At 41.6% G+C, this 26,727-nt stretch overlaps 1 protein-coding gene across 7 annotated transcripts in view; it reads left to right on the top strand.

Annotated features, from left to right (window-relative positions):
* Positions 1-26,727, top strand: part of WDR72 (WD repeat domain 72) — a 177,114-nt gene that overhangs the window by 84,985 nt on the left and 65,402 nt on the right. For 5 of the 7 annotated variants that reach the window (XM_084752887.1, XM_084752885.1, XM_084752884.1 and 2 more), the window contains 5 exons: positions 13,503-14,317; positions 15,077-15,142; positions 16,933-17,021; positions 21,019-21,098; positions 23,340-23,535. In XM_084752887.1, coding sequence (XP_084609013.1) covers positions 13,503-14,317; positions 15,077-15,142; positions 16,933-17,021; positions 21,019-21,098; positions 23,340-23,535 — 1,246 coding nt within the window. The remainder of the gene's footprint in view (positions 1-13,502; positions 14,318-15,076; positions 15,143-16,932; positions 17,022-21,018; positions 21,099-23,339; positions 23,536-26,727) is intronic. The other 2 variants (XM_084752889.1, XM_084752890.1) reach the window with 1 other exon arrangement.

Below are 26,727 nucleotides of genomic sequence, written 5' to 3'. Positions count from 1 at the left end.
GGGGGGAGAGGCAGGTTGTTGTTTTTCGCTGGGGGGTGGGTGGGAGGGATTGTCCCCCACTTTTTTCTCTAACCTGCTAATGCCCTGAAATGAGTTTGGACATTCCACCAAGCCTCTTGGTAGTTTTTTTCTTGTCTTCCTTCTCTTCCCCTCTAAAGCTCTCCCTTACCTTGGTCTTCAAGGGCTGTCGAAAAATGAGTCCTTTTTTGCTATTAAATCAACTATAAATAGAAGGTAGGATGTAGTTCAGTAATAGAGCACTTTCCTAGCATGTGTGCAGTGCTAGCTTCAATCTCCAAAATGATAAAAAAAAAAAAAAGGAAACACATCAAATAAACCTATTACATACACATGTGCATTATTTCTTACTAACTCTGGCTGTGTTTGTTCATGTTAATAAGTTTAGCCAACTACTGAGGTATTGTTTTAGAGATACCACAGTAGGACACTGGTGGCATGATTTTTAGAAGTAAAAAATGTGGAAATAAAAAGTTTTTTATATTATTCAGTATTTTTAAAAAAGATTTATTTATTATGTAAACAATGCCGTATCTGCATGTACAACTACTTGCCAGCAGAGGGCACCAGATCTCATTATAGATCGTTATGAGCCACCATGTGGTTGCTGGGAATTGAACTCAGGACCTCCGGAAGAACAGCCAGTGTTCTTAACCTCTAAGCCATCTCTCCTGCCTCCCAGTGTTCCTTTTAATTGGGCCCTTGGCTTCTTTTTCATGAGCTATAGAATTCTGAACTGCTTAAGGGCTGAAACAAAATTTCAATTCACAAGTTTAATTTATTTTCATGTGTATGGGTGTCTTGCCTGTGTGTGCATGCTCTTTCAGAGCCTAGAAGAGGGTGTCAGGGATCCTGGAATTAGAGTTACAGAGATAGTTGTGAGTGGCCATTGTGGGTGCTGAGAATTGACCTGGGGTCCTCTGCAGGAGCAACAGCAGCCAGTGCTCCCGACTATGAGCCTTCTCTCCAGACCCATTAACCTGGAAGTTTAGAAGAAGAAAAAAACTAGTTTTTCCAGTTATTAAAATTATTGATACAGTTAAGATTAATTTTCTAATGTTATTTATGTATGCACACACACATAGTGATTAGAGGCCGACTTTGAGTGTCTCTCTATATTGCTCTCTGCTTTTTTTATTTTTTCCTTTGAGATAGGGTCATTGGACCTGAGGCTCTGGCTAGACTAGACAAATTTCCTTAGGCTTTGGTTGGACTGACTACCCAGCAAGCACCTGGGTTCTGCTTCTCTCTGCTGAGGCATGCTGGCCATGGGCAGGGGGCTGGGGTGGAGTGGGGAGCAGTCCTACTTCTAATGAGCTCAATACAAGATGTCTGGAGTTTGGGTATGTCTCAACCCCACTCTCGCTTTGGGCCAGCGCCCCTGGTCTATGGGCGCTACACCTGGTTTTTATATGGGTACTAGGATTCCAAACCCAAGGCTTTATGTTTGTGTTGGAAGCACTTTACACAAATAGAGACATGTCCACAGCCAGAAGTCACGTTTTATGAGTGACACAGAAACATTCATTATTTTTCATAAGTAAATTAATGGCCCTTACACATGTGAGTTCATGTGGGAATGCGTCCAGGTTGGCTGTGACGGCCATGGCTCTCGGCTGTGGTTCTAATATGATTATTAACAGCATACTATTTTACTCTAAAACATAGTCTGACCTGAACAATAAATAACATACTCATTTTATTTAAAGGAGATAGCCTTTAAGTGAAGAAAAATATATCATAGGCTACCCAAGGTTAAACTATCCATTTAAAAAATATTCAAATAACCATGGTAGTAAAGTCATATAAATATGCCAAAAAAGGTCACAACAGCAAGAATATTCACTTGTTTCCCTTTTATGTTCAAAGAAGCAAAAATACCAGAGTCGTCTTTGAGAAAGTCAGTGATACAATACAAGAAAAATTATACAAGAGGCAAATTGGAACATTCATTCCACATGTACACTTTATTGTGGAGTGACATCCTCTATCCGCCATTAATAAAAACAATAGGCCTGGAAAGCAGTGCCCTGCACTTCAAAAACCAGATGTTGTATTAATTAGGACTATAGTCAACTCACTGAACATCTTACAGAATTCTACCATTTCTCAGACTTAAATGATAAAGCCAACAATTTAAACAGAAACAAGCCATCTTTTCTATTAGCTGGGGTGAGATTATAGACTTTAAAACCGGAGGTTTTACAGAACAGGCTCATAAACCAGCTTGAAGTCCGAGACACAATTTCATTTATCTTTATATTCTAAGCTTTATGGTGTTGCAGAAAGTGTCCATCTGTTCAGCTGAGATTGCTGCAATAAGTGAGTGGTCAGGAAGACTTAGTAGAAAAAGGTCAAAGGGGCCTCTTGACCCTGAGGGACGTGCCAAGGCAATTGGAGCATCGGGGCTGATACATAGTGAGATACAGTTGGCTGAAGCAGGCTCTCTTTTAATTGGTAATGATAGTGAGGCTACACGGGGAAGTCACTGGCGAAAGAAAACAAAAAGTGTCCAATATAGTAATTTATTACCAGGCAGTGGGTCTCGAGTGCTGAGTTGTCTTACCCCTGCAGCGGCGAGAGCCAAGGAAAAACGTTCGCCAGCACTTAGCTGAAAATGGATGCCCTGCTGGTACCTGGGATGCACGGTGGTCCGGTGATTGCCCCTGCCATTAGTTTGATAATATTGTCTCTGCTGCAAGCTCAGTCCCCCAAGCTCTTCCGTGCATCTGCAGCAGAGGGAAGCCTTTCTCCTTTGTCTACTGTTTGCCCGGCCAGTCAGGCCACCCTCCACCTGACCAGATGGACCCAGATGATTGTACTGCCAACAACTACATCCAGAAACCTAGGGCTCCGGCAGCCTCAAAGAATGGCTGACACTTTCATTTGCACTTTATTGTTTGAGTGACACATTGATGGTTTCATTGCTATTGGGCCGGTGATGGTTCCTGGATTTTTCATCTTTGTAAGATGAGCTTTTCATCAGCAGCACATCCCCAGCTGCTGTGGTGTCCTGTGAATCAACGTATTTGTTATAAATGCTAAAGTGTATTTGGTTCAGAAAGAGCAAAGCCCTTTGCTGACCTTTTAAATTTAGCGATCGATTTTTAAAAGCCCTTTTAAAAATTGTGCCAGTTTCTGGCAATTCAAAATTATCACTAAGAAGTATAAATGAGCTCTTTGAAGAGTTAATTTTTTTAAACAAAAAATGTCTTTTTTTCAGGTTTACTTATATGTGTGAATACTTTGCCTACATGTGTATCTGTGCACCATGTGTGTGCTTGCAGAGAACTGAGTTACAGACAGTTGTGCGGCACCATGTGGGTGATGGGAATTGAACTCAGGGCTTCTGCAAGAGCAGCCAGTGCTCTTCCCCATCAAGCCATGTCTCCAGCCCCTATAAAAATGTCTTAAGTTGAGCAATATAGTACCAAGAATGGACACCAAATTGCTAGCACAGGCATGGTAAGATAAACCTTATTTTACATTCACAGTGCTAAATGTGGGGTGCACTTTATGCTTTCAGCTTGCATTTGTGTGTGGTAAAATGACATCGCTATTAAAAACAAGTTAAGATAGAGAGATGATAGATAGATAGATAGATAGATAGATAGATAGATAGATAGACAGATAGACAGATAGATAGACAGATAGCATAAATACTCATAACTGCCTCAAATCTTTGTGCTGCAGCAAGGATCACTTTATTTCATGACTGGAAATACCCTGTTTTTTTTTTTTTAAATCAAATCCCAACATAAATTTATCCCTAAGATAATTATAGCAACTCACTATTAAATTGTCACTTAGGGCTATAGCCAAAACTTAAACTTGACTTTTATTTTACAATTGTAATTCTGGCTATATATATGAAATGTTTATAACTATGTACATTTTCAGTGATTAAAAACACTGTTCATACATTTAGTTTGCATAGGTAAATTAAATTCTGTATTATGTAATTCTCCATGAAAGTGACCTTGCAGATAAATTTTGATATATTAAGCTTGACTGTGGAAATTGGTGAATTGTTGAAAAGATATTATGTCTTCTCTTTCTAGATACACACAAATACACACATGCATGTGCACATATACATGAACACATACATGCACACACACACACACACACACACACACACACACACACACACTCATACTCAGTTTTAACTTAAGCAAACAATACTACCCTAGTTGGGGTTACTATGGCTATAATGAAATGCTAATGATAAAAACAAGTTGAGGAAGAAGAATTTATTTGATTTTCACAACCACATTATAGTCTATCACTGGAGAAATCAGGACAGGAACTAAAACAGGGCAGGAACCTGGAGGCAGGAGCTGATGCAAAGGCCGTGGAGGAGTGCTGCTTACTGGCTGGCTTCTCCTGGCTTGCTCAGCCTGCTTTCTTATAGAACCCAGGACCATCTGGATAGGGATGGTACCACTCACAATGGGCTAGGTCCTCCTCAATCAATCACTAACTAAGAAAATGCTCCCAAGCTTGCCTGGTCTTATGGGAGCATTGTTCTCAGTTGAGGCTTCCTCCAAAGAGATAACTCTAGCTTGTGTCAAATTGACATGGAAAATTAACTAACACAAATAATATTGTTCTGAGGATAGACCCACAGAGGCCAAAAGCCAGAAAGACCCAGACTGAACAGAACCTTCCACCAGCAGCAGTGTGCAGGTGGGCTAGGTGCTCTGCACTGTGCGGGTCACCCCAGAGAAGTTTTGATAGGACATGCCCCCTAGCTAGAACCCATCACGTTTAGAGACCATGGTGCTGTAGGCTTCGGAAACATCTGGACTCTCAGGATTCTAAGCTAACTGCATCATCTTTGCGAAGAAAGATGCACAAAAATCTCGCATCGCCTGCCTGTGCCTTGTGAGGGATTGCTTGATTTGTTTGGTAAAAGTCTCCTTGGTAAACATTCAGTTGTTATTAGTATCCGAATTCATTAGCCAATTTATTAATTGATTTGCTATTGAGATGAAGACCAGGCACTCATTATACCATGCATCATTAATCTTTATAAACTAAGGCATTCTATGGCCAATATCTGTATCAAACATATATATATATATATATATATATATATATATATATATATATATATATGTATATGTATATATGTACATATATGTATATATTTTTAGAACACATGGTTTCCAAGTGAAAATTGCATGGAATTGCTTTACCTTTGGATAAATATTCACTTCTTACCGTATTTATAAGGAATTCCACCTAACTTGTGCTTTATAGCTTAGAGTCTGATTTAAAAAAAAAAAAAGGCCTGCAAAGAGGGTTTGTGCTCACCAGGAACTTCATCGTGTCAGCAAAATGACTAGGCTTAGGAAGAGGGTGCAGTGAGGGGAGCCAACATGAGGCCCTTCAGCAGCTACCGGAAATAGATGTTTTAAGGGAGATAGCTGAGTTCCCAGAACCAGGTGGACCCCAGTGGTAAAAGCCTCCAGAGACCAGGTGAGCTAGTAAGACAGCCTCTGCACTGTGCTCGCCATGAAATTTTTATGTGCCTGTGTGTATTAAATCAGTTAATGCCTTGATGTTCTGGCGGGGGCGGGGGGCAGGTGCAATAGGCTTTCATTTTCCTGGATATCATGTCAGTAACATGTACATTAAGTTGCCTTTTCAGGTATGGTTTCTATGTCATTTAAGACTTTCCAAAATACAGTATAGCAGTATTGGTTTTCATACATCACTAATGGACCAAGGCTGAATTTTAGGAGTGAATGCTTGACAGAATAGCGAGGACCCTGACATTTATGGAGAGGAGAAAAAACATCAACAACACACACACACACACACACACACACAAAACCTTGCTAGCTCTTTAGATCACAGCGCTGGCTCACCTGTGCTGTTAGGCTGTGGGCATGATGCTTGCGAGAGTACAAGACAGAAATTTGTGGGGGAGTCGGGATGTTTGTTTCCTTTCATATGGAATTGAGACTGTGTTACAGATGCTACATCTAATGAGTAAATTGCTTTAGATTAAAATGGTTCCTTAATTTAGAATAACAACATTTGGCCAGGACAGGGAGATGGCTCAGTAGTTAGGAACACTGGTTGCTCTTACAGGGCCCATGATTTGACTCCAGGCACCAGCTAGTGGTGCATGCCTGTCTCTAAGCCCAGTTACAGGGAATGTGATGCCCTCTCTTGGCTTCTGAGGGTACTGCAGGTACACAATGTAAATACTTACATGAAAGCAAAACCCTCCTAAACATTAAAAATAATTATTGATAGCCACATGTGATAATGCATATATATAATTTCAGTACTTAGTGAAAGCAAGAGGATGGCAAGTTGAAGACCAGTACTCGCTCGATGTATGTTGAGGCAACACACGCACACACTCACACACACTACACACAGACACAAACACACACTTATACATACACACACTCACACACACATAGACACACATGCACATGTATATACACATATACACACACACTTACATGCACATACACACACACTCACACAAATACATACACACAGGCACACATGTACACATACAAACACAGGCACACACACACACACACACACACACACACACACACACACACTATTCTACTGTTATTTAGACCTTCTATATAAGTTTTAGCAAATATCAACTTTCTTTCTTTCTTTACTTATTTATTTATATTTGGTTTTTCGAGACAGGGTTTCTCTGTGTTATCTTGGCTGTCCTGGACTCGCTTTGTAGACCAGGCTGGCCTTGAACTCACAGTGATCCTCCTGCCTCTGCCTTCCAAGTGCTGAGATTACAGGCGTGCACCACCATGAATTCTTAATAAATAGGACCAAATGCAGAGAAAGAAACAAGCTACATTCATTCAATTATTGAAATGGTGCGCATCTTGTTAAGTGATTAATGAATCAAAAAAAAATCTATTGAAAATGTTTAGCAGAGTAGTTGGATAAGAACAAAACTCTTATAAAAATATTAGCATTTTGAGAACATATCATTCAATTGTAAACAGCCATGAGTATAAAATAAAAATGTAATTCATAAGCGTGTAAGGGGCCCATACAAAACTATATTTAAAAATGCTACTAAAATAGAAAGGCTATTGATTTAATGAAAATATGTAATTCCAGAGAGAAAACACACTATTTTAAAGAGGCTTATACTCGCAAGTACATACAGTTATTTATTTTAAAGAGTTACATGTATTTTATGTGTATGAGTGTTTGCCTGTATATGTGTGTGGGCATACATGTGTCACATGCATGCAGTGCCTGCAGAGGCAAAAAGGCATCAAGTCCACTGGAACTGCAACTGCAGGCCACGTAAGCTGTAATGCATGCTGTAGGAACTCAACTCCATGTCCTCTGGAAAGACAGCCAGTGCTCTAAGCACCGAGCCTTCCCTTTGGTGTATTTAATATTGAGAAATGTCAAAGTTTCATTGCCTGGATTTTTAGGAACTTAAGGATTGCATTATAAAATTCTAGAAAAGTACCCATAGGAACTGAGCCGAGAAGAACGTGAACAGAAGAGAGCGGAGGGTGAGAGCCCTTCTGTCTCTCTCCCCATCCACCCGCCTCAAGCCATGCAGTGTATAACAAAGCTATGGGGTGTATGCTCCCTTAAGAACAGATAACTGGACAGACGGAATAAAGTAAAAAGGAGCTCAATAAATAAATCACAGCCTGTTCTTTGAAAAAAGATGGAGCTTAAAAATCAGGAGAGGAAACCTCACAAGTGGATTTTGTATAATTCATTGTCATTTTATATAAACTATAAAAATCATATGCCTGCCTTCTACAAAATATACTCAGGACCCTACAGGTTTTCCACACAAATTTTTAGAAAAGCATAAAATGTAATAATAGTTTTAGTAATTGCGCTATAAAGGGCTTAAGAGTACCAAAATCAAATCATTGAAATGATTCTTTTTATGTTTAAAACCATTTTAAATACATAACAGAACCTGTAGTGTAATTTAAAAGCTTAATAACAAATTAGGAATGTCTTAGTAAGATATCCAATGGATTACTATCACGTTCATAAATGGGTTTTTACAGTTGGTAAAAGATACAGCAAAATGACAGAGCTGTGTGACTGTCATTTAAGTCACAAGAAAAATATCAAGAGTGTGACAGTTTCAGAATCATATAACCTTATGATTCATAACAAGGCAAAATTACAGTTATGAAGTACCAGAAAAATAACTTTATGGTTAGTGGTCACCACAACCTGAGGAACTATATTAAAGGGTCGCAGCATTGCCAGGCGTGGTGGTGCGTGCCTATAATCCCAGCACTCCAGAGGCAGAGGCAGGAGGATCGCTGTGAGTTTGAGGCCAGCCTGGTAGCCAAAGTGAGACCAGGACAGCCAGGAATATACAGAGAAACCTTGTCTCTAAAGAATAAAAGAAAAGAAGAAGAAGAAGGAGAAGGAGAAGGAGAAGGAGAAGGAGAAGGAGAAGGAGAAGAAGAAGAAGAAGAAGAAGAAGAAGAAGAAGAAGAAGAAGAAGAAGAAGAAGAAGAAGAAGAAGCAGAAGAAGAAGAAGCAGAAGAAGAAGAAGAAAACGGAAAGAAAGAAAGAAAGAAGTCGCTGCATTAGAAGTTTGAGAACCGCTGTTCTAGAAGCACCTGGGTAGAGAGTCTCATGAAGAACTTTCTACATCAGTTTTGTCTGTGGATATATATTGTCTTAAGTTAATTGACATGGAGAGACCCAGCCCACTGTGGGTGGCACTGTCCCTAGGCAGGGGATTTCAAGCTCTGTTAGAGTGGGAAAACCGGGCTGAGCACAGCAGGTGAGCATGCGCGCACTCATGCTCTCTGCTCTTTTCCCTTAGATGTGATGTGAGCGGCGGTTTGAAATGTCTGCATTGGCTTCTCCGTGGTGATAGGCTGTGCCTGGAACCGGGAGCAGAAGCATACCTTTTCTTCTCTGAGTCGCTTTTTATCAAGGTCTTTAATTCCAATAACAGAAATGGAACTCAGATAGTTATTAAATATTTCTCACTGAAACCCAGCCATAACATTTCCCGTTTTTGTGACGGAGACTATATGGAGTGCTGACTGAATAATTAATTACTGCTGCGCACCTGCATTTGCCAAGTGTGTTTTGGGGTAGTCTTGCCAGAACCATCTAACAATCTCCCCTTTCGCCTTAAAGGTATCTCTGTCGCGTCATTCTGAGATTTCACTTCAAAGGATTTTTAAAAGAACCAAGAATGCATTGATTTAGGTGCCTGTGTGTTTACATAAGGGATACGAAATAGGTATTTATTTGTAGTCTGTGGAAATAGCCTAATCAAAATCTTTTGTCTTCTCTAATTTCAAAATCACGATCAGAAAATTTTCAAAGAGAAATATTGTATTCAAGTGTACCAGAACCAGAGTGAGGACTCCTGAGTGATGCTCGGGGTGCACAGGGGCCAACAGGCCTGGGGAAATCTTGGCAGAGTGACTGTTGACTGAACTGTAATTAGGGCCTTAAATGGGTAGGTGTTTGGAGACATTTGTTTTGTACTTAGGAGACAGTTTCTTAAGTGAATTTCCCTGGTCAGGTGGAAGTTGGACATGGGCTGAAGGGAACCATAAGAATAAGGCTTAATGGCTGGATTTTAAGTCACCAAGAATAACAGCAGAGTTATCAGTCATAATAGTAATAGTCTTCTGGCTTTATTTGTTGTTTATTATGTTTTAAGTTGGATTTATTTTTATGTTTGTATGGGTGGGAGGAGGGTGAGGAGGTATTTATTTATCTGTCCTGGTGTGTATATGTGTGAAATAAGTGGTTTAAAGGTTTATTTCCTTTGATATTTTAATTTCATTTATTCGTTTTATGCCCCAAAGTAGGAATAATTTACTAATTAACTTGTAATTAGGAGTTTATCTGCCAAAACTCCTAGCCTTTGCTTATCTGTCTTTTAATTTTTGCTCTTACACTTCTATTCAGGTGGGTGCTTGTTTGTGGGGAGCTGCGGGTTGGGTTAACCTGCTTTTCTTGATACGACAAAATGCCTGAGGCACACAGTTTATAAGGAGGGAAGGTTTATTTTCTTGGTTGGTTTCAGATGTTCTAGCCCATGGTCACTTGTCTCTATTGATTTTAGGTCTTTGGTAAATGCCACTGGGAGTGTGGAGGGGGGCATTGATAAATACTACTAGGGGTGTAGGGGGGCACTTGGGGTGAACAAACTTGGTCAGTATCTAGGAGCCAGGAGAAAAGGAGCCAGAGATGTGAGGGTCAGAGTCCCAATATCCCAATTCAGTGAACACTGAAAGTAATCTTGCTTCAGCTGCTGCAGGGCCCTCCAAACAGTGCAATAAACTCAGTATCAAGCCTTGTCACATGGCATGAGGGTGGGGGTCACAAGCTCAAATCATAGTATGTTAATGCCTTATCAATTAGCACTATTTTCTTTGGCAACACTGGTGGCTGTTTTAAAGGTATTTGTTGGTTAGTATCATAAGGCATAGATTTTGCAGACATTTTAAAAACAGATAAAAAGAGAGATATTAATAAATCCCTAACTTCATAATTTGGATTATATTTTTTTAAAAACTTGTTATCTCCACCAGCAATGCCTGCAGATTCCTTGCCATGACATCATATATTTGGTGTGTTCTTGCTTTAACGGCCAAATGACAGTTCTTTAGGAGTGCATGCCTGATGACTTTAGACAAAGTGTGCCATAGACCATTTATTTTGCAGCATGTGGACATTTTAAAAATCTGTGCTGTTCATTGCTTTTATATGACTTCATGTATCTTTGAAACTGTCTTGTGGGATAAATTAGCTTAAAATAATTTCAATATTAAATGGCAGATAACATTTTAAATACGTTAACATATAATAGCAGTTGCTTTCCATGTAGCAGACGTCATGTATATTGGTTCTGTGGTGTGTGAGAATGCTCATTTTCTCTATAAAAACTGATTTTTAAAACTATTGCTCTCACAAACCCAGTTTCTATCCATTTGTAAGTTAATGTCCTAAACATTAGTTCTACTAGACTCTCTAAAAAATAATAAACAATTTATATTTCTAATCTCTAAAAAGAATGCTTATCTAAATTAACAAGAAACTTAAGGAGGTCTGAGATGCTAAAATCAAAATGGGAATATGTTTCCAGAAGATTCTGCAGAAAGGTGCAGGTGCAAATGTGTTCCTGGGAGTGTAGGTTAATTGTAACCACTCCACAGGCGATTAGACAGAATGAACCAATCCAGGCAGGAGTGAGGTGTTGCTAACAGCCTGAGTCCATCACTCCTGAGGAACTGCACACCCACTGAGAATGCGGACTATGCTGAGGGTGTGTTCCCCAAATAAATGAGAAAACACAACTCTGCCTTTGCTGGTCTCCACCTTGGGGAAAATAGTTTTGATTCAGAATTGAATACTATGATGTAAGAGTCAGAATTCGTAATATCTGCAAGGGCTGAAAAAACATTTAAACTGAACATTTTACTCAAAGTGTCTGTGAGTGACAACCCAGCATGTACAGAGGCAGTCATAAACTAAGGTTTTCTCTCGAAGAATATGCCCTTACCCTGGGCCTTAAGGGGCTCTCCTGACAGTATTTTATACAGTCACACGTAGTCAAGTTCATGCAAAGGACCAGAAAAATCATAGACAAAATTCAAAAGCAGAGTAACATATAAAATAAGCATGTTCAGGGCAGGGAGAAAACCAAAAATATAGTCTTAAAACACAACTGATAAGCAATCAACTGAAATTTGAAAAAATATATACATAAAAATATTAATGATACATAGATCTTAAAAAAAAAAAAAGACAGACAGATGGAGTGACAGTTAGCCCAGCAGCTGACTTTTTCACTACAAGAGAAAGGAGACCAGAATCTGCAGAATAGTGCCTTCAAATGCTGTGAGACAGGCTGAAAGCGTGTGCTCAGCAAACCTGTCCTTCAAGAAAAACATTATTCTGTTGAAAAGCTAAACAAAGTTAAAAGTTGTTTCTTTAAGAATATCATCAACATTGAGAAACTTCCAGCAAGAAAAAGAGAGAGAGGCAACAACAGCAACAAGAAAAAGGCACAATGACCTCCAGTGAAGGTCAGTACATGGTTATCAGATAAAGAGAGATGCCCGTTGAACAATTATTTAAAAACTATTAAAAGATGAGAAACATGTGTTGGAACTTGGCATGAGTTTTCTGATTTATGGTAAAGACTGGAAGGCCAAAGATGGCCAAAGTAAGGTGACTTACTTGATCAGATGTTGTCCCTGAGTTTTAGTATTATTACACAATTTGTGTCCAGTGGTGATAAGGACATTGAGTGGTGTCCCGAGTAATTAGACCAGTGAGCGATACTGGGGCAACTGGGCATCAGGAGAGAGACAGGAGGAAACCATTCTCCATTGCAGGGCAAATCCAGGAGCAAAAAGTAAGAAGTAACTACAAATTTAAAGTCATGAAAAATTATAAATTTTGAAAAAAACTCTAGATAACTATTTTTTTAAATTTTCTCTGAGAAGAGATCATTTTTATAAAAGAGAAATGCAATGAGAATAATCTTCAACATGCTTTCCGAGCTGGAGACCGTTGAACTCGCGTATCCCTGACTTTCACATGAATGTGATAGCATACTCTTTCTCATTTTCATTGATTAGCCCTGCTTCGCTGAATTTTATAGCCATAACATACATATTTTTTGATGACTCTGGGTAGGTCAGTTGAGGCTACACATCAATGGAAGACTAATGTGGAATCAGAAGAGTCATAAACCTGAGACCCTTAGGTCTAGGGAGCAGTCCTGACATCAGGACGCCTTCTGCTGTGGAGTCGGATGCTTGTTGACTCTCCTTCAGTGTTACTTTCCTTTATATTGTTTATAGGTTCAGAGCAGATAAGTAGGTAGGTAGATAGACAGATGGATGGATAGATATAGAGAGATTGATATATGGTAAATAGAGAGATATATGATAGATGATAGATACATTGATAAATGGTGATGGATAGATAATAGGTAGATAAATGATGGATAGATCTGGAGAGATATTCAGCAGTTAACAGGATGTATTGGTCTTAAGAAGGACCAGAGTTCTGTTCCCGTACCCATTTGATGGCCCACAGCCAACTGTAATTCCAATTCTAGGGTATGTGGTACCCTGGTAACCTGGTTGGATTTCTGTGGGCACCTGCATACAAGTTGCATGCCCATGCTGACCACCCACCCACCACCCCCCCCCCCGAATTTCCAGAACTCTAGTTTTAATTTACTTAGGGGAAAATCTTGGAGGAAAGAAAGTTTGTGGTGGATGCCAGAATCTACGATCTTCAGTTTAGAAAAGGAGTTTCATGACTGAAACAAAACCAACAGTCACAGCTTTAGCGTTATTATTTTTAGCAGACTTTAATAGTTCTTGCCTTTAACTGTCACTAAATATTTCTTTTTCTGCCACAGTTATATCATATCATGCCACCAATGCGTATCATGAACTCTGATATGCTCATATCTTTCCCCTCAGGTTGCTGATGCCTCATCAATCCCAAGACCTTTTAATGTCTTGCCTGTGAAGACAAAATGGAGTTACATTGGCTTCCATGTTCTCCTGTTTGATCTGGAAAATCTTGTTGAACTACTGCTGCCCACTCCCCTAAATGATGTGGACCCTTCTGGCTCATTCTATGGAAGTGACATCTTGAGGAGAGCCAAGAGCACAGTAGAGAAGAAGACACTGACGATAAGAAGAAACAAAGCATCATGTGGCTCTCTCCAGGCAGAGGCACAAGCCAAGCCCGGTGGGGACAGCCTGGCCCCCGGGGACAGCACCAATAAGCTCCCAGAGGAGAGTGATGGCATTAAAAGACAGAGGAAAATGAAGAGCTCCAAAAAGACATACCCTAAGCCGTCCAGGAAGGTCGATGCCAGCCTCACGATAGACATGGCGAAACTGTTTCTGTCTTGCGTTTTGCCGTGGGGAGTGGACAAAGAGTTAGATAACCTCTGTATCCGGCATCTCAGCATCTTAAAGCTGCAGGGTCCTGTGTCTTTGGGACTCGCTTCAAACGAAGACCTCTTCTCCCTGATGCTGCCTGGGTGGGACGCGTGCAGTACCGAAATGAGGGAGTACTCAGGAGTCAATTTGTGTTCCAGAAAAGTTTTGGACTTGTCAAATAAATACACAGCCACTCTTCCACACTACGCTGGAATTCCCAGAGGCCCGGAAAATCACTGTGATGCTTTGCAACAATCAGATACTATAGTGTACTTACTGAGCAGGCTTTTTTTAGTTAATAAGTTAGTCAACATGCCTTTGGATCTGGCCTGTGAAATGGACAGGTAAGAAGCGCTCGAGGGACCGACAGTTCTGACGCAGACTTCAAGGCTGTTATGATCACTCGCTGTGTTCATCCTTCTCATCTTCCTCCCTTTCTGCTGGGAGACAGAGTTAAAGATGCAACAACCCTTTTAACTGGGGACCCATTTAAAAATATTTCCCTATTACTTCTTCGGGCTGGAGGTTAATTGTATGTTTTAATATTAATTCATTTAGGTTCGGGAGATGTTTTGATGTCATGCAAAGATGAAGAGTAGGAGATGGAGTCTCCAGCACTGGTGTGAAGGCTGGGTGGGGCAACGGGTGCCTCTAAGCCCAGCCTTGGGGACACAGAGGGAGGTGGGTCTCTGGAACTGGCTGTCCAGATAGTCTAGCACAGTCAATGAGCTCTAGGGTCAGAAAGAGGCCCCATCTCAAAACATAAGGTCAAAGAAGGCACTCAGTACTGACCTCATGCCTTTACATGCATATGTGCACACATGCACACATGTGAATATACACATAAGCACACAAATAAAATTAGGGATAATATTGGTTCACTCAGAAGATATCTGTTATATTCATATGTGCTAGGAAGGCCATAGGGTTAGATACTTAGTGAAAGCATAGATGGATGTGTGTGTGTGTGTGTGTGTGTGTGTGTGTGTGTGTGTGTGTGTGTGTGTGCGCGCGCGCACTTACATACATCCATACCCATGGACATATCTTGTGATTCATCTAACATAGTGTGAATTAGATCTGAACAAAGAATTTCTTAACAGGTGCTTATGGCAGTTGGAAATGTCATATCTTAACTCATACCACAAACTTGTGCCTGGCACATTCAGGTAAGGGTGGTGTGATTGTCTGTTATAGAAAACACAGCTCACCAGTAACAGATGGCAGGTGCAGTTTAATACTTGGCAGTTACTATGTTGTCCTTTTACATACATGACAACATTTTTTTTTCATTCTGATGCTATTAAATTAAATTTAGTCCACCAAATGGTTACTAAAGTATGTCCACAGCTTATGACCTACAGAAGATAGAGAAAATAGGTTTTTGATTAAGGCAGGGGAATCATTCAAATAATAAAAACTCTACACATAAAACAAATAAGGACCACTGAATACAGGAAGGGTCCAAGGAGAAAGGGAGGTGTGATGTGCATGGTGGGGGTGGGAGAGAGAGAGAGACTCACCAGTGTGAGGCAAATCCACTCTCCTGTCCAAGGGCAAGATTCAACTTACTTGCTGCAGGGTACAGGGTCTCTGCAATCTTTTTGATAATCGCTCAGGCCAGCAAGCCTTTGTCCCAGATGCTGAGTGACAGCACCTCTGCCCTCCTGTGCTTCCAGTCTGGGAGTCCAGACAGACATCATAAGCTTCTGGGCTGCTACATACCATAACACTGCCATGTTACAGGCTTTTAATGCCTACCTTCCTGGTGTTAATGTGGAGAAAACAGACTTGGGGGTAAGGGAGAGCCTTGCATCCACTGGGGCACCCCATGTGCTTCAGGCTAGCCACTTAACCTGACCAGGCTTTAGTTTCCCCTTTTTACAATGCGAACCACCATCCTACCTCCACCCCCGCCCCCACTCCCACCCCCAGCAACTTGCTGGACTGTGATTGCACCATGTGGATGTAGGACAGAGGTTTATTCTTAAAATTGACTCTGGGGTGGAAAACCTGGCTGGGGTCCTACGGGAGGAGTCCAGGTGCTTTTAGCATGCTTCCCATTAAAGAGTCTTAAAAAACTATTAAAACAGTGGCTGTGGTGGTGCAGGTCTTTAATCTTAATACTCTACTGTGGGGTGAAGGGAAAGGCAGGCTGATCTTTGGTGTATAAAGGAAGTTCCAGGGCAGGCAGAGCTAGTGAGACCCTGTCTCAAACCAAACCAAGCCAACCAAACCAAAGCAAACAAAACAAAACAAAACAAAACAAAACAAACAAACAAAAAAAACCCCAACTATTCATTCAAACAAACTCTGGAATGGAGGTATCAGAGTGAGAATTTTCTAAATCAGCTCTCTGGATTTGATCTGTGGGGGCCAGGGTTGTTTGTTTTATTGAGACATCAAAATGATATGTTACCCGGTATGTCCTATCAAATCCTTCCGACAAATTTTTCCATTTTGCCAACACTTTATTATAGTTGTGAAGGCTGAGACGCCCCTGTATAAATGCACTGAATTCTGAAGAAACAGCCTGTGGTGGCAGCATCCCTGGCTTTGTCAGGAACAGTGGCCCAGGACAGAAGCTGATGGTACCCGGGGAAGAGTTGCCTGGTGGCATTGACTGTGGGATTCCTAAAGCAGTCACAGCAGCTGGATACGCTGCTCCATGGTAGCAAGACTTCTCCCGCCAAAAGGGCCACAATGCATTCTGATGAGCTAATATCTGAAGTTAGTTAAGAATGAAGATAGGTCAAAGTTGAGAAATTAAGTGTACAAGATAATGTGATAATAACTGTGCTCAGTGCCCAACCTGCTAGGATAGTTGTGAGCATGTGTCTTCAGTTTATTTTCTCAAAGAGGTTACCATACTTTTAAAGTTATATCCCGGAAAACACTCTCTCTCTCTCTCTCTCTCTCTCTCTCTCTCTCTCTCTCTCTCTCTCTCTTTTTACAACAGACCCTTCAAGATGGAGTCTGTGCACAAGGGGAGATTCCCTGGAAGTGATATTTTGAATATACCAAGCTTCTACAGTCACCTAAGAAATGGTAAGAAGAGTTAACGACACAGATGTGATCTGACGTATTTCTCACTGTAAAATAAAATAACAGTTCTATAGCTGGATGGCAGTAAGTAACTTTATAAAACGTGTAGATTGTACCCCACAGGCCACTAGGCACCCAAGTAGCTAAGACTTATCAGTGGATGAAATATTTGGATAGTAAAGTCCTGTGTGGTTTACTAGAAGATTCACTGCATCATGGCTTTCTTAACCCCGCCCCCTTCCCAAAAGCTACTACCAGAGAGTTCTCTGGCTATTTCAGGAGGTTATTTTTATCTGCATAACAATCTCAAATTCTTCTGAGTAATCGTCTCGGCCTTTAGATTATGTTTTGATGCCAAGTGGCCGGTGTACTTCCCGTTTGCCTCTCCCATCCTTAGCATCCCAGGGACCTCTCCCTCAGTCCTGTTGCTCAGCTCAGAACTTTGATACCGTTTTCTCACTTTCTCTTCTTTCTGTCATCCAGCGTCTGATGCACCCCATGTGTGAGCCTTCAGTGTCGTGTGCTTGTTAGCTGAATGGCTACAGTAGGTCTCTAACCACTCCCTGCTCCGACCCTTGCCTCTCACACTCCATTCCCAAGTGGTATCTTCTCTTCCTCTCTCTGTCTCTCTGTGTATCTGTATCTGCCTCTCTGTATCTCTTTCTCTGTCTCTGTCTTTCTCTCTCTCTCTTACACACACACACATGCACACACACATGCACACACACATGCACATACACACACACACACACACACACACACACACATACACACATATGCCCACACACACATACACACCATCTTCCAGTGTTTTTTTTTCACTCTGGATACAAGCTACATCACTCCATTAATCCCTTGGACTTAAGTTGCTCCATCCACACATCATCGCTGGTATAATGTATGTAGTATGAGGTCGCCACTACATTTGCCTCTTTATCCTTAAGCAACATGACAAACAAGCCTTAAGACTTCAGCCTTGGCTCTGCCTTTGTCTGGATGGTTCCTTCCTCTGATGTCCTCCCCAGGACCCTACCTACTGTCCTGTCATTCATCTTCATCCTCCAAATTTTCCTCACATGCTCCACCTTCTCTCTCTACAACATCCCACCTCTTCTCCCATTGTACCATTCTCCATATGTTTTTTCACTAATAATTATCTTTCCCATTTCTATGACAGTCTCATTCGTTATTATATTCTAATGCCTAGAAAGAATTGTCCAATTGTTCTGGATTAGTGTATAATGAATTAACAAGTGAGAAAACTTAAAAGATACATACTGACTAGAACAATGTTTGAGATATGAATAAAACAGGTGAGTGTAGATTAAGGTCCAGCTGTGTAGATTACTCTGTATACACCCTTTGAAATGTGTTTTAGTTTTTATTAAATCCCTATTTACAGTGAGAAAAAGGGTCCTGGCCTAATGCGCATGCTACCTCTGAAGCTAAGCAGTGGCTGACCTGTGTTGCACAATGGCCCTACTAGACTACTAAAAGAGCATTTAAGGTTCTTTCTAGAAGCTTTTACTAATAATATCCAGTTAGGGTATCTGAATGTGTTCCAAGAGTTCTGTTAATTGTTTGCATATGAAGTTTCACTTGATGTATAAAAACCTCTTTGCACTAAAAGTATAAGAAGATTCTGTTATCCTCCGGGACGGGGCCACAGGGCTCCTAAAAAACTAGATGGATCAATGACACTCAAACTGCTGATAACCAGAGAAACAGCAGTGACACGCAGATCTGAGTCACCTCTCTCTCTTCTGTCTTCATTGCCTCGCTCTTCATTTGCATGCCTGTGATAGCATCCCTCCTAGGTAGACCATGACCTGCCTTCTTCTTCAGATATAGAAGTTCTTAATAGGGCTCCTTCCTCAGTTTCCATTTTTTTAGGACTATCAAAAGGATTCGAATTTAAGGTTTAACACACATGTTTCAGTAAAGATAGAATGGCTAACCAGGCCCAAGGATGCTTCTCTTTCTCCTGTGTGTCTGCGGGTCAACAGCCTTGATAACTAGAGTTACTGCTGAGTCATACTGGTGTTTAGGCTCCGTTTGTAACAGTTAATATTAAATCAGAGAGACATGGAAACGATTGGGTAGGCAAATGCTTACGGTGCAATTATAAGGACCCGAGCTCAAATCCACAGCATCCTCATAAAATCCGGGGATTGCGGCCCATGCTTGTGGTCCAGGTGCTGGCAAAAGGGAAACGAATGGATCCCAGAAGCTTATTGGCGAGCAAGCCTAGTCAGTCAGCGAGCTCTAGGTTCAGTGAGAGGCCCTGTTTCAAAAACTAAAGTGGACAATCAAGGAAGACACTTGATGTCCAACTTGGACCTACAGAGGGACACATAAGCACACACATGCTACAGAAGTACACATATGCACACACGTGCCTCCCCCTCCCACAAAGTTGAAATTAGAGACAAATAAAGGTAACTTTTTTTTCATAATAGAGAGATGAGGTGAGTGGAGAGATACAGGAAAAGACTCACTTCTTGGCAATTGATTTTTAAAGCCGACCCCTGGAAAGTGAAATAACACTGGAGTTCTCTTTTTCAAGGCTTGACAGGAACTAGTGCCCACTCCTGTTAGCAGAAATGGTGACTGAGTAATGCTGACAAGGCTGGGATGTTTTCTTTTCATCTTTACCCCTGAAGTTGCAATTAATTCTACGACTCCTTGACACTGCCAAGAAAAGTTGGCTCTGGTCTCTCTATCATATTAAAATTTTAACATCGCATTAAAGCGTACTGTGAAGTGCCCCACGATGCCAGTAAGTAGTTACAGTTGAGACCAAGACTTAGCTTTGAAGGTGAGTCACAAGGTCAGCAAGATTAGAGAGGAAGCAGGGAGAGAGATCAAAGGAAAATTTCTTCATCGGCACTTGTGGAGATGTGGGAAGTGTGTTCAGAATGGGACTGTTCTGGGACACAGGTTTTGTGCAGCGTGGCTCGTTATTTCAAATTCACATTGCACACTCCTTTAGGAAAAAAAAACCCAGAGTAGTAGGCAAGCATATATTATTGCCTTCTTTTATGTTCTTAACCTGTTTTATACCCAGTATGCTTGTTCCATCACCGTTCTTTGACCACTAATATAATTTAATGAAGATATACATGTATAAAGCAAGATACATGAAATGTTTCTTATAAGGCAATTCATAGAGAATGTAATGGATTAACACTAATATCACTTGTTGTTACTAGAATGTCAAACATGAATTAATACCTTGATTTTTAGTAGACAGCAGTAGTTGCAATTTTCCCAGCAGGGGAAGGCCTCATGCCTCCCACTTTTCTCCGAGGGCCTGAGACCTGTATGACGCCTTCAGCCGTCAGAGCCTTCAGTGATTGGCTTCTTTTTTTTTTTTTTTTTACATTTAGATGATTATGCATACATTCTCAATTAATGAAAAGGCACTTTTATTTTTCATTAGTTGCTCTTTTGTGTGGTGAACTGTTGGTCCTGGTATGGACCAGTTTAAATATAACAAGCCCTTCTCATGGTTAGAACTTCCCTCTGGACTTAAGGCAGAGATAGGACAGGTAATGAAGAGACGAAGAAACAGAAGAAACAATGTCCCACAGACAGTGTGAAGCGTTGGTAATTTTCCTATTGGTAGCAGACGAATAGGTGGGTGAGGACACACCAGTAGAGTCCGATTTTATCTATGATGGGTACCAACTCATTGCAAGCCTGAGCTCTTTGTATGAGGAGCAGTTTGGGAGAGGGGTAGAGAGATGAAATAAGTGTGATTTGACAAGCATCTGTGTTTGTCTAATTAGTCTGGCTGTATCTGAAAGTCATCTGAGATACTTTGGCAGAGTGTTACTGGCTGCCCGTTCCCATCCTTGGACCCACTAAATTACACTCCCTGAAATGCTGAACCTGAGCACTGGTGTTTGAGAAACAAGCTTCCCTGGGTGGTTCTAACGTGCAGGCACCAGGGACTGACCATGCTTTGCATTAATAAGTGTGTTCTCTGCATGTCTAGGTAGGAGTGAATGCCACACACAGGAGGCCGACCTCTCGCTTTTGAAGCTGGTCTCCTGCTGGAGAGAGCAGTCTGTACAGGTATGACGTAATCCACATGCCTCATCCTATCAGAGGAGATCCCTGCTGCTGAGGTCCACTGAGCCCTTTCTCTGAGGAAGCAAATAGGCAGTTATTCTCATCCTGCAAGATGGCTTTCTACAGCATCCTCGTCACCAAGCCTAATGTAGAGACAGGGATCTGGTAGACCATAGCGAAGCTCCATAAGGATCCAGGAAGATGGGGGCAAAGAAGATGGGCAGGGGAGGCGGGCTCATCCCAGAGGAGGCAGCCCCTTGTCTGATGGAAATTCTCCTCGAAGCAAAACTAGTTATTGTTTGTGTTGTGTTGTGACTTGCATTGGTCTTTTCTGAGGGATTTCCTTACATGACATTGGCTGACTTAGAGACCAGCTTTGTGTGATGTCTTGTTCACATCTTTTCTGGGACCCTGATGATTGTACTTTGCACAAGTTTTTTTTCACCATCTGAGAAAAATTAAAACAGCATCATTAGACAAAGAAATTAAAAACCGCTCTTAAGTGCCCTTGCACTTAAAAAAAGAAAAGAAAATGGATGGAACTGGAAAAGATCATCCTGTGTGAAGTAACCCAGACGCAGAAGGACACGCATGGTATATACTCACTTACAAGTGGATATTAGCCACATAATACAGGATAACCACATTACAACACACAGACCTAAAGAAACTAAATAACAAGGAGAGCCCTAAGGAGGATGCTGAATTCTCACTCAGAAGGACAAATAGAATAGACGCTGGAAGAGAAGGGACAGGTCAGGAGCCTACCATGGAGTTCCTCTGAAAGACTCCACCCAGCAAGGCATAGAGGCAGAAGCTGAGACTCACAGCCAACCTTGGGCAGAGGGCAGGGAGTCTTATGGAGGAGTGGGAGAATAGAAGCACACAGCGGGTACAGGAGCTCCAGCAGACCAACAGAGCCAACAAATCTGGGGCCAGGGTGGCCAGCGGAGACCGTTGTACTGAACAAGGACCAGGCATCAAGAGTGCCTAAGCCCCCTGCTCAGAGGTAGCCAATAGGAAACTCAGTTTCCATAGGGGTCCCCTAGTATGGGGAGCAGGGGCTCTGTTGCCTGCTCTTTGATCACTTCCCCCTGGCGAGGTGCCTTACCAGGCCACAGAGGAAGAGGATGCTGGCAATCCTGATGAGACTTGGTAGGCTGGGGTCAGTTGATAGGGAAGAAAGGATCTCCTTCTCTGAGGACTAGGGGAGGGGCGTGGGGGAAGAGAGAGGGAGAGTGGGACTGGGAGGAGATGAGGGAGGGGGCTACGATTGGGATGTAAAGTGATCAAAATTTTAAAAATTAATTTAAATTAAAAACAAAACAACAACAACAACAAAAAGATTTCAAGGCTGGTGTTTGCCCCTGGATTCTTGTTTTGGTTTGTTTTATTTTTTTCCAAGACAGGGTTTCTCTGTGCAGCTTAGCTGTCCTGGAACTTGATCTGTAGACCAGGCTGGCCTTGAACTCACAAAGATCCACCTGCCTCTGTCTCCTGGATGCTGGAATTAAAGGCGTGCGCTTGCCTCCGCCACCACCCTACCCTGCTTGGACTTTGTTCTTTATTACATTTTATTTTTTACTGTTCTGAGTTTACAGTCTCACTCGTGTGTGGTGAATACTGCCCGCTCTTGTTTCTACTACCCTATCACCTCTGTCCACCCTCCCTCCTCCCCACAGCTCTCTCTCTCATGCTCTTCCTGTTGGTGTGACTTTCTCGTGAGGACTGTCTGCGTGACTGTGGGTATGGAGCCTTTTGGAGCCTCTTGGGCTCAGCTACGGGCACACAACTAAAGACAGTGATGTCCTTCTCCCAGAATCTACCACTAGCTAATAATTCAAAGGTGAAAGATAGAGCCCCTGGCTGGCTGTTAACGGGGTATGTGTGCGTGCTCCCAGTGCAGGTAACAATAGTTGATAGTTGTTTTCTGTTCTAGGGACTGGCGCTTTGGAGCCCTTCACCCTATCTGTTGGCTCCTACATACACCTCATTTGCTTTTTTGCAATTTCTCCTTGGGTATTAGACGGGGCTAGGTCCACATCTGCTGCTTGGGCAGCTCTGGGTCTCTGCATTCATTACTGTTACTCACAAAGAGAGATATTTGATGTTACTTTTAGCAAAATGAGATGATATCATTTGTGGACAAACTCAAATCAAAATTCTGGGCTTTGGATGTATTTTTTTTATAAGACTCCTAGTAATTTGGAATAATATGTAATTCATGAAAAAAAACTGTTCCAGGTAACTGAAGCAATACAAGCCGTCCTCTTGGCGGAAGTTCGACAGCACATGAAGAGTTTGAGAAATGCACCAGTTGGCAGTCAACCGGATCCGGTGTTAGAGCACGGCATATGTGAGAGGATGCAGGTCCCATTGAAGATGGAGCGGGCTGAAGAGGTAGAGCTACAGTACATGGGAAACTCTCCACCTCTGATAAGTAAGTGAGCAGTTGGCCTGCTTGCTCTTCCAGCAGAGCTCTCACACCACTTAGAATGCGTTGGGGAACATGAGTTGACAGGGTACCGTTTGCTCATGCATCAGGTCATACACTCCATTTCTGACTTATTTTTTTTAATGGTTTGTATCATTAGCAAGCTCCTGAAGAACTTCTGGATTCTATTGTAGTCATAGATACCTTATAGGATGCCCTTGAGGACTGAGTTCTAATCCCCACTACCCTCATAAATATCTGGGCTCGGCAGTGTGTATCTATAACCCCAAAGAAAATGCAGGACTCCATCATGGTTGTCCCATTGGAAACCACTGGAGGGTGGGACTGGGGGCAAAGGAGGGAGAGCACTATGACGGGATGTAGAAGGAAACCACCAGATTTCTTGAACCATCTGTAGAGGTGCATATGGGAATCGCCAGGAATCATAGTATATAGAAATTACATAAGGTGTGTTTGAACTCAGTGATTTTGCAGCTTACTCACTTTGCAGCATTTGCTTATATTTCCTGGTGTGTATTTTTTTTTATTTAATTAATTTGTTTAGATTACAATTCAGTTGTTTTCCCCTCACTTGTATCCTTCTATTCCTCCCCCCTCCCTCTTTCACCCTACTCCCCACTCCTAGGACTGTGGCAGAGGGGCCCTCTTCCCCCACCATATGGTCATAACCTATCAGTCTCATCTTGGCAGCCTGCTTATCCTCTCTCTGAGTGCCACCAGGCCTCCCCACCAAGGGGAAGTGGTCAAATATGGGGTACCAGAGATCATGACAGAGTCAGCCCTCATGCTCCACACAGCTGTGGAGGATGTCCTGTCCATTGGCTAGATCTGAGGAGGGGTTCAATGTTTACTGCATATATTGTCCTTGGTTGGTGCAGTAGTTTGAGCAGACCCCCTGGGTCCAGATCCTCCCATCATGATGTTCTTCTTGTAGGTTTCTAGGACCCTCTGGATCCTTCTATTTCCCCATTCTCCCATATTTCTCTCACCTAGAGTCCTGATAGGAAGTCCTCGCATCTATCCTAGTCTCTTGGTAAGTGAAGACTTTCATGGGACATCTCTTTTGGGCTAGTGTCCAATTATAAGTGAGTATATACCATGTGAGTCTTTCTTCTTCTGGGTTAACTCACTCAGGATGATCATTTCTAGTTCCATCTATTTGTCTGCAAATTTCAGGATTTTCTTTGTTTTTAATAGCTGAGTAGTATTCCATAGTGTAGATGTACCACAGTGTCTTTATCCATCCTTCGATTGAGGGACATCTAGGTTGTTTCCAGGTTCTGGCTATAATGAATAAAGCTGTTATAAACATGGTTGAACTTATGTCCTTCTTGTGTGGTGGAACATCTTCTGGGTATATTCCAAGGAGTGGAATAGCTGCATCTTGAGGTGGCCCTTTTCCCAGTTTTCTGAGAAAGTGCCAGATTGATTTCCAAAGTGGTTGTACATGTTTGCATTCCTACCAGCAATGAAGGAGTGTTCCCCTTTCTCCACATCCTCGCCAGCATGTGCTGTCACTTGAGTTTTTGATCTTAGGCATTCTGATGGGTGTAAGACAGAATTGAGTCATTTTGATTTGCATTTTTCTGATGACTAAGGACATTGAGCATTTAAGTGTTTCTCAACAATTTAATATTCTTCTGTTGAGAATTCTCTGTTTATTTCTGAGCCCCATTTCTCAATTGGGTCATTTGGTTTGGTGGTGTTTAATTTCTGAGCTCTTTGTGTATTTTGGATATTAGACTTTTGTCAGATGTAGGGTTGGTGAAGATCTTTTCCCGGTCTGTTGGCTGTTGCTTTGTTCTATTGACAGTGCCTTCTGCCTTACATAAGCTTCTCAGCCTCTTGAGGTCCCATTTATTGATTGTTGACCTTAAAGCCTGGGCTGTTGGAGTTCTGTTCAGGAAGCTGTCTCCTGTGCCAATGTGTCCCAGGCTCTTCTCCACTTTTTTCTGACAGATTTAGTGTCTCTGGTTTTATATTGAGGTCTTTAATCCACTTGGACTTGAGTTTTGTGCATGGTGACAAAAATGGGTCTACTTGCATTTTTCTACATATAGACATCCAGTTAGACCAGCACCATTTGTTGAATAAGCTATCCTTTTTCCATTGAATAGATTTGGTTTCTTTGTCAAAAATCAAGTGACCATAGGTGTGTGGATTCATTTCTGGGTCTTCAATTTGATTCCATGGATCAACCAGCCTATTGCTGTACCAGTACCATGCTTTTTTAATTACTCTTGCTCCATAGTACAGCTTGAGCTCAGGTATGGAGATTCCTCTGGAGAATTTTTTATTGTACAGGATTGCTATAACTATTCTGGGGATTTTTGTTTTTCCATATGAAGTTGAGAATTGATCTTTCAATGTCTTTAAAATATTGTGTAGGTATTTTGATAGGGATTGCATTGAATCTGTAAATTGCTTTTGGTAAGATGGCCATTTTTACTATGTTAATTCTCTCAATCCATGAACAAGGAAGTACTTTCCATCTTCTGATGTCATCTTCAATCTCCTTCTTCAGAGATTTGAAGGTTTTTTTTTTTCCAAACGAGTCTTTCCCTGCTTGGTTAGAGTTACTCCTAGATATTTTATATGGCTTGTGGCTATCGTGAAGGGTGTAGTTTCCCTATTTTATCTGAGGTCTCAATATTTGCATATCTGTGCTTCACAGGAGGGTTGTCACCTTCGTCTGAGTTTACATTTCCATGCTGAGTACATCTGATTTTCTTTGAATTCCTTAAGTAAGAAATTGTGTAACAAATACATTTCAGAGTAGAGCACAATTCTTAGTGTTTAATTATTCTCATTTTATGTACATATGGATTTTTTTCTGCTTGTATGTCTGTGCATTGTTTGCGCTCCAGGCCACTGGGCACCCTGGTACTGGAGCTACAAAGGGTTATGAGCTGCCATGTGGATGCAGGGAACCACACTTGGGTCTCCACGGGAGTAGCCACTTTTAACTGTTAAGCCACCACTCCAGCCCAACTCATCTTAAATATGGCAAAGGTTTCAGGTATCAAATGTATTTTGGAAGTTATTTCCCTTTATGTCTGTGTCTGTGTGTGTGTGTGTGTGTGTGTGTGTGTGTGTGTGTGTGTGTGTGTGTATTTGTGTGTGTACAAATGCGTGGAGGCCAGAGGGTGATCTCAGGTGTCATTCTAAGGAACCATC

Source organism: Acomys minous, assembly GCF_964271855.1.
Source record: "Acomys minous genome assembly, chromosome: 13".
Lineage (NCBI taxonomy): Eukaryota > Metazoa > Chordata > Mammalia > Rodentia > Muridae > Acomys > Acomys minous.
The sequence above is the reverse complement of the archived record's forward strand: the minus strand, read 5'-3'. Positions and strand labels throughout refer to the sequence as shown.